At 44.2% G+C, this 9322-nt stretch overlaps 1 protein-coding gene across 1 annotated transcript in view; it reads left to right on the top strand.

Moving 5' to 3' along the window:
- Positions 1-2695: 2695 nt before the first annotated feature.
- Positions 2696-9322, top strand: part of Reeld1 (reeler domain containing 1) — a 24818-nt gene continuing 18191 nt past the window's right edge. The window contains 2 exon segments of the mRNA XM_029532717.1: positions 2696-2903; positions 5358-5580. Coding sequence (XP_029388577.1) covers positions 2696-2903; positions 5358-5580 — 431 coding nt within the window.

Raw genomic sequence — 9322 nt, 5'->3', positions numbered from 1 at the left:
ACTATGAAATTGACTGCAAAGCTGCTGATAATGAAGGTCTCTCAGAAGCCATCCACACGGTTTTCCACTTAAGCAGGAAAGATGTCTCTGAATGCATGAAATCATGTTGCTTTTTTTGGAGTTTATTACACTGATGAATAAATCTCTGAAACCTGAAAAAAAAATCTTGCTTTGTGTTATCTTTGAGACACAGTTCATTTTGCCAGGTAGCTCAGGCTAGCCTTTAATTAGACATCTTTTTGCATCTGAATGCTGGAATTACAGGCATGAGCCACTATGCCTAGCTCTGGTGAGTCCTTACATTTGTGAATTTCAATTTTAGTATAATCCACATGGAAAGAGTACTCTTCATGAAATTGTTTTAGCACGAAGCTTTGCTGTTGGCTGTCAGTCCCAGGGGTAACCTGCTCACCCCGTATTGTCTCTGGAAGCATACAATGCTAGGATGGGTTGGCTTCAAACATCTTCCCTTTGGCAGACAAACCAGGATGGGGCCATCTGCCCTCTGCCAACCTAGGTGACCACACCAGGCACGTGTAAAACCAGTCCCAGCTCTTTCTAGCTCGTCTCCTGACACTGAGCACAGCCACAGTTAGAGGCTCAGGGTCTGAATGTGCTTTTAGAGAAAAGTCATGGGATTTGGGTTGGATTTAGACACGGAAGAATAGTTCTTATTGGCTCTAAGGATTAATGGTAACAGCCTATCCTGTTAGGGGAAAGACTGGGAAAGAAAAGACAGACTTTATAGGGTGTGTCTACACAACTCTGCCTGGAGCTGCCCCACCCTGACAAGAGCAGTGTGTGTCTAGGTGAGTGTGTGGTTTTCAAGGTTCATGGAAGCAGGTGGTAAGACGTGCCCTCCAGGTCTAAAGTGGGGAAGTGCGCTAGACCTGGGAGTATCTCCTCTCCTCGAAAGACTACCACACGGCTACCAACAAGGGTTCTGGGAACATTCTCCGGTTGTTCTTGTGAAAAGATCATGGCCAATGCTTTGGGTGCCTCCCTCTGAGACGTCTTCGTCTCACTAGGCACTATCTATCTGATAATTCCTAGGAAGCTGAAGCTGTGACCCTTAGGGAATAGAGGTTTTGACTGATAGAGCCTTGCAGAGAATAAGGCAGTGGGAAAAGGCGCTGTCTGAAAGACCCTTAAGAAGAGTTGGGGAGATCATGTTCCTCCCTCTGCCTTCACCATAATCCAACCCTGGAGGAGAATGTGTGCATAGCATAGGACGCACTGCGTGGGTCATCTGGATTGCTTTGTTAGGCTGGAGACCCTGCACAAGCCAGGAAACCCGTCTGTCATCCTTCCCCCACCTCACCTGCACGGTGAAAACTCCGGGCTAACACGACATCTTTCCCGGCTCGAAATTTCCTGCAACTCACTCATGAGGCCCACACAGGGACTCAGCTCTTTTACCTTCTATGGGCACAATCCCAACTGGTAGCTCACACATCATCGCCCTGTGCCCAAGACCTGTAAAACCCTTGCTTAAGCCTGGATGTGTGATGTCACTGACCTTCACCTGTGAGGTCGGTAAACCCACTGGACAGCTGCCTCCTACTAAACCTGCCTTTATCCACTTTTAGTCTGGTCTATATCTGTGACCCCAAGGGAGAGAAAAAGCCCACTTTCTTCTTCTACTGCTGTCATCACTAAAGTATTTTAGATTTTTTTTTTTTTTTTTTTTTTTTGCCTTTTAACCTACTGTTAAAAGATGAGGGTACTGCTTTCAATTACAAATAATAGCCAAACTTTATCAGTGCCTGAGCATGGGACTATCAAAAAGTTAAAAAAAAAAAAAAAAAAGCCTAAGATTGTGCTGAATATCCTAGAACCCCTGTAAATGTAGAACTAGTCATGGTAGGAGTGTTCTGTGACAACACATTCACTGTGGAGACTCAACACATACATCTGATCACCCCAGATAGGGAATCCACGACAAACAGGACAGATAGGACTCAAAGACAGCTCCATCACCAAGGCCAACCCCAGCAAGGGTGACAGCTCACAATCCCGGGAACCATAGCACACTGGGCAGCCTGCAGGCAGCTCAGCAGGCTGGCGAGTGTCTTTTCCAGGTGCCTGGATTGATCTAAACCTCTCCCAGCAGCTGGTCTGGTCTCAAATCTTCTTTCTGTCTTTTCTTCTGAGAGTCATGTTTGCTACTTGGCTTCCTCCTCCTCTGAGAGGGACTCTTCACTTTTATTGCTTACTCTGGCAGTGAATCTGGTCAATTTCAGGGACTTCCTAAACTATTTTGAGTTGTTTACGAGCTTCCTGCAGGATGGATTATTTCAACCTCAGAGGAAACTAACAGAACTGAGACACACAGGCCAATCCCTAAGGCAATGCTGGCCATTCTAGATAGTCTGGGAGATTTGGGGAAGAGTCAGATACAGGTTTTAAAAAGAAAGATGAGGAGCAATTAGGAAAAACCCTTCATGTTGACCTTGGTTCCCATCCACATACCTGTATGCACACATGTGCACATGCACATTAACAAGTGCAAATGCACCACACAAACATTAACAAAAACATGGACATAGCCGGGCTTGTGATTTTGACATTGACCTTGGGAAACAGCACTAAAATGACCACAGAAGCAAAGGGAGCCCAGGATTCAGGCCTGAAAACCATCTTCTTCAGGACAGGAACTGAGGCCAATGTTTGTCACATCTCAGAAAAGCCCAGGATGAGAATCCTAGCTGTCCTTGCAAGCTGGACTTGTGCCACCCTGACTCTAGCTTCCTGCTTAGCTGCCTTTTCCCATGGTTCCAGCACCCAGGCCTGGGAAGACATGTGGCCCAGGCACACGCAAACCGAGTCCAAGCACCCTGGTTCCCACCACATCACCATCCATACCAGCAGGCCTTCCTACTTGCCAGGAGCTAAGATTCCAGGTATGTGTGTTAGTCTCACAGGAGCATGAGTCCTAGGGGAAGTGTCTGGTGTGCTTGCATAGGAAGGAGTGCCCTGAGCTACAGTGTGGTTAGACCCAGGAAACAAGTCTTTGGCTGAAAAGAAGCATGCACCATGAAAACCACACAATGCAGAATGGCAGCTATCATTATTAGGAAAGAGACCACAATTGAGATTATTACAAGAGAGTATTGGCCAATACTGTAATAATCTGTGATAAATATATCTTATCACAGATAACTAGTGTGTTTACCCTGAACAATCTTCATGTATCATGTGTGTGTGTAAAATATCATCTTGGTCATTTATCATCAACTAATTCATTCATCTTCAGTAAGAAATGAAAGTCTTATTTAAATACAGTAACTATTTCTCTATGTGTTCCAACATATCAGGATTCAATTGTAGATGGATACCGTGCTAACAGTTAAAAATAAAATATTTCCAGAATTCAGGAGGCCTTGCATTCAATCTCCAGCATAAGATAACTAACTAACTAACTAACTAACTAACCAACCAACCAACCAACCAACTAGAAAGCAAAACAGCTCCTGGTAACTTCAGGTCTTTTCTTCTGCCTCTCTCAATTTGGTTAGGCCAGGAAGCTCTCGTATGTGAACTCACATAACACATTATTTTTGCTTCTGGCTTACCTCAGTTCTGTTTTCAGGGGTTTTGGTTGATGTTAGGGATACATCAGAGAGAACTGCATTTTAGTATGGCAAACATTGTTGCCTCCAGAGAATTAAAGGCGTACAGGTTTAGTACTTGCAAATAAGTCCTGTAGTTTTTCCAAAGTTCTACCAATCTTAGTTTTTAAAAGATAACACATTTTATTATTTGCTAATAGATAAAATAACACTTGTATGGAAATGTGTGTGTGTGTGCATGCGCGTGTGCGCACACGCACCCTTGAGTATGTAGATCAGAAGACAACTTACAGGAGTGGATTATTTCCTTCCACCATTTAAGTTCAAGGGATCAAACATGGGTCATTGGGTTTAACAACAAACACTCCTACTTGCTGAGCCATCTTGTTGGCCCATGAACACTTTTTAAACAGTGACTGAGCTTATTATATTTTCTATTTGTGTCATTTCATCCTTTTGAGGAGGTCAAACTTTACATACTTATACTTACCTTAAGTATAATAACTATAATCACGCTGTCTCTACATATCACATGCCAAAAAAGACTCTCCCTCTGAGACATAAGCTTCAGCTACTCTGCATCCACCCCCACCTTACAGATTACAAATACTTCTCAGAGCCCACCATTTGTCCTTCAATTTCATCTGCATTCATTTTTTTTTTAATATAACGAACTTTATTCCCCTTGGTTTTTTAGTTGAACTCTGGCATAGTTTCCTTTCTTTCTTTTTTGTGTACGGTGGATAAGTCCATAGTGTGTAATTAATAAAATTTAAAACCCCGAGCTAAGCTCCCAGGCTTTAGAACGGCTGATCTCACCATATAGAAGTTCTCTGAGATACATAGAATTTGGTAGTAGGACAGTATTTGAGTGCTTTCTTAAAGAGCTGTGTGGTGTCTTTATTTTTTGGTTTATTACAATAATGTGGTAAAAATAAATAAATGGAAACCAAAGAGTTCTTGGGGGGAAACCTGCTTTATTTCCCCTTCTGTTATAGCAAATTAGTTTTGCTTAAAAGGACATTCTTAATTTCAATATTTTTTAAAAGAAAAAAGAACAGTGTTTACAGATTTTTTTTTTAAAGCTTTATTTATTTATTATATGTAATTACTCTGTAGCTGTCTTCAGACACTCCAGAAGAGGGCGTCAGATCTTGTTACAGATGGTTAAGGATGGTTATAAGCCACCCTGTGGTTGCTGGGATTTGAACTCAGGACCTTTGGAAGAGCAGTCGGGTGTTCTTACCCACTGAGCCATCTCACCAGCCCGTGTTTACAGATTTTTATTGCATTTTAACATATCTTTTTAAAATCTCTGTAATGTGTGTGTGCGTATCTATGTATCTGTGTGACTATATACCAAGTGTGTGCAAGAGTGTGTGTGACTATATGCCGTATGTGTGCAGCTGTGTGTGTGTGACTATATGCCATGTGTGTGCAGGTGTGTGTGTGTGTGTGTGTGTGTGTGTGACTATATGCCATGAGTATGCAGGTGCCCATGGAGTCTAGAGAGGTCAGCAGGTCCTGGAGTTGGACTTGTGGGCTATTTCACGCTGCCTGGCATGATTGTTGACAATGGAACTCCTGCCCAACAGTGGCAATCGTCCTTAACCACCAAGTCACCGCTCCAGGCTTTTATGCACCATTTTATCCAATGGAGTTTATTTTGGAATGAGACGGGAGTTTGATTTTCCCCACTAATGGATGACTTGGGCCTAAGGGGAGGGTGGCCTGACATTTGGAACTGAGTGCATCATGACACTTAGTGGTTGATTTCTATCACAGTGTCTGTCCAAAGCAGTCGCGATGCCACTGGCTTTCTGCTGCGAGCACACTCAGCGGCTGGTCACCAGATAGTGGGCACCTTTGTCTTTACTCCTCGCCATTCTAAACTGATGACTTGTTCTGGAGAGACAGACACTGCCACTCACTCTGACGACACCCCGAAGAGGACACTGCTGTTCATGTGGAAAGCCCTTGCCCAGCCTGTAGGGGACATTAGATTCCTGTAGGAGAGTGAGCACAGTGTGCCCCTCACTACCTGGGCACACTTCCTTCCCTTTCCCCTCTTACAGATTTCTCTTCTCCTGGGGGCCACTTTAGGTGCTGGGTCCCTGTGGCTCCCGTGCTAGAGAGGCTATGCAGAGTGAAACTAGAACAGAATTGTGTGCCCAGCCACCCCTGTGCATGAGTCACAGTCCTGGGATGTGGTTCTCCCTTCCTTTGTGCCGGAGAAGAATCGTACCTGAGCCCTGGAAGAAAGAATTGGTACCAAAAGAGAAGCCAAGGCAGATGGACAAACAGACACTTCCCTGCCCTTAGTCTCAGGGCCATGTTCTCTAAAAGTGGGGAGAAGGATGTGGGGGGGCATTCACCTATAGTTCCACCTCCTGGGGGGCTGAGACAGGAGGATCACCAAACCCATGTGCTTGGGCTAGCCAGTGCAACAGCTGCGTGCTACCTCAAAAGAAGGGTTGGGGAGATAGCTCAGCGTACAAAGTGCCTACTGTGTGAGGAAGAAGACCTGAGTTTAGTTCCCAGGACCCACATTAAAACACAGGCATGGTAGCCCCCATGTAGTCCCAGCACTGAGGAGGCAGAGACAAGCAGATCCTAGGGCTCACTGGCCAGCCACCCCAGCTGAATCGGCAGCTCTACCTAAACAAGGTGGACAGTGCCTGGGGAATGGCATCCTAAACTTACCTCTCACCCACACACATGTAAACACACAAGCATACGTATTCACACGTGTGCACCTGTACCCACAGGAATGTGTGCACACATGTATATACACATTTGAAAAAACCAAACTAGGCATGATAATGTCAGCATGTACCTCATAGGGCTTTATGAGTGTGAAAGAGCCCCGTATGTGCAGGGTGACTTAGGTAACGCCTCACAATAGCAACCTGCTACTTAGATTGTATATAAGTACTACATGGAGTTCTTACACAGGACTGCGTAAGAACTGCCATTACTAAAAGGAGATAGGATTTTTTTAAAGTTGTGCATTGTGCGTGTGTGTGTGAGAGAGATAGTGTGTGTGTGTATGTGTGTGTGTATGTATGAGTGTGTGAGTGTATGTGTGTGTGAGTGTGTGAGTGTGTGTGTATGTGTGAGTGTGTGTGAGTGTGCATGTGTGAGTGTGTGTATGTGAGTGTATCGTGAGTGTATTGTGAGTGTGAGTGTATTGTGAGTGTGAGTGTATGTGTGTGTGAGTGTGTGAGTGAGTGTATTGTGAGTGTGAGTGTATTGTGAGTGTGAGTGTATTGTGAGTGTGAGTGTATTGTGAGTGTGAGTGTATGTGCGTGTGTGAGTGTGTGTGAGTGTATTGTGAGTGTGAGTGTATATGTGTGTGTGAGTGTGTGTGTGAGTGTGTGTGTGAGTGTATTGTGAGTGTGTGTGTGAGTGTGTATATGTGTGTGTGTGAGTGTGTGTGTGAGTGTGTATGTGTGTGAGTATGTGTGTGTGAGTGTGTATGTATGAGTGTGAGTGTATTGTGAGTGTGAGTGTATGTGTGTGTGAGTGTATGTGTGTGTGTGAGTGTGTGTGTGAGTGTATTGTGAGTGTGTGTGTGAGTGTGTATATGTGTGTGTGTGAGTATGTGTGTGAGTGTGTATGTGTGTGAGTGTGAGTGTGTGAGTGTGTGTGTGAGTGTGTCTGAGGGGAGGACACACGTCACAGCACCTGTGTGGAGGTCGGGTCATGTCGTTGTCCTCTCCGTCCACTCCGTGGGTCCCGGGCTTGATCCTCTGAGTTCTGGGATCTCCCGTGTCAGCCACCATCCCTGGCTGTGGATGCTTTAACAGTGTAGCTTACAGATGCCGCAAGGGACTGGCAATTCACTGGAGAACTGAAGCTGAAAACCTTTCAGTTGAATCTGAACAATCTAAGAAGAGGCTCTCTGATCAAAATGAGAATTCTTTGGTGTGGTTGTGGTTTTCATTTAGGGTAATCCCGTGCATGTGATCTTCCCTAAATTCCTGTGTTTACTGAGGAGGAGTAACATGACTGTACATACTCTCCTAATAGCTATGGAATGTTCTTATATTGTTGTTTTTATTTTATTTTATTTTATTTTATCTTTTTTTTTTTAACAGTCCAAATTTTATCCTCCTCCCGGTCCACCCTCTGACTGTTCCCCATTCCATCCCTGCTACATCCACTCCAGTAGTGACTCGAGTGACAGGCCTAGAAACCTGGACACAGTCCCGAGGCTAAAAGTTCACAGAAACTTAGTCTCCTGGAACCGTGGCATCCGTATAACAAATGCTCCAAACTTGCCATTGCATTAATCTGTGAATGGATCTGTCTGCTTCCTTTCAGTATTGTTTTATTATAGGTGTCTCCAAGCAATGACTTGCCAAATACTTAAGCAAAATTGAAATTTGCTTCCTGGCCTTCACCAATGCCCTAGGTAGTCCTTGAGCCGACCTGGGCTTGGAATTCAGTAGGAATGTTGCCTATTCAGTGACATTCAGAATTGCCTCTATTATTGTAAGAGNGATAGTGAAAGAAATCAGGCATTACTATCTAATACATAGAGTTAGAAATCTCAGGGCAAGCTTAGCAAAGTAAGTTTATAATTCTTATTATAGTTATGTACAACAGACTACATTACTTATTAGTAGAAAGTCCCCACACAAAATCACTTAGAATAAAAGCCAAGTCACACCCATATACAGGAATTTACAATGGTTTAGGAAGTAGATCAGTTTGTGGCTTGAGGAACTAGAGTATTGCATCATTCATGAGAAGTAGCTACAGTGGAACTCCTTAATTAGAACCATGACTTGGGCGTGAAAGCCCTTGCCCCGGGAGTGTAAAGACCTCACACCTGGCTTCTAAGAATATAGCTGGCCTTAGATAGAGCTAACTTTGTCTCAGTTGTTTTATTGCCCAGTTCCTGCCAGTCTTTATGTTTGCATTCCTCTGTTTTGTGTAAGAGTCATTAAGCATCTGGTGACCTCATTGTACCTAGCCGATGTGTCACCTAACTTCCCTATTTTCTTCTGTATTAAAAGTCTGATGCTCGATTTGAGACATTACATTCAGATACAGCATACTCTCTCTGCGTCTGTCATCTGCGCCGACTCCTTGCTCACCTGTAACTGGAACCCTGATTTCTCCCGCGGATTGAGGGGGGCCAACTGAGGCCGGTCCGTGGCACATACCTATTACCCACCCCCCTGTTCCCATCCTCCTACCTCCCACTCTCACCCCACCAGGCCTCTAAACTCCCTGGAGCATCCAGTCTCTTGAGGGTTAGGTGCATCTTCTCTGACTGAAGCCAGACCCGGCAGTCCTCTGCTATATATGTGTGTTGGGAGCCTCATATCAGCTGGTGTATGCTGCCTGGTTGGTGGTCCAATGTCTGAGAAATCTCGGGGATCCAGGTTAATTGAGACTGCTGGTCCTCCTACAGGATCATCCTTGTCTTCAGCTTCTTCTAGCTTTTCCCTAATTCAACCACAGGGATCAGCAGCTTCTGTCTACTGGTTGGGTACAAATATTTGCATCTGACTCTTTTAGGTCTTTTGGAGGGCAGTCCTGATAGGTCCTTTTTTTTTTAGCCATAATTTTAATATTTTCAACTGTTTAACTGTTGATATTCAACAAACAGAAGAATAGTTATTTTAAGATATACTTCATTGTTATGTCTCCCTTTTCTTTTTTTTCTTTTCTTTTCTTTTTTTTTTTATGTTTGGTTAGGCCCTAGTCACTGATGGGCCATTTTTTTTTCTTTCTTT

This window comes from Mus pahari, chromosome 20 (assembly GCF_900095145.1).
Source record: "Mus pahari chromosome 20, PAHARI_EIJ_v1.1, whole genome shotgun sequence".
Taxonomy (NCBI): Eukaryota; Metazoa; Chordata; class Mammalia; order Rodentia; family Muridae; genus Mus; species Mus pahari.
This window is presented reverse-complemented; position numbering and strand designations above follow the sequence as displayed.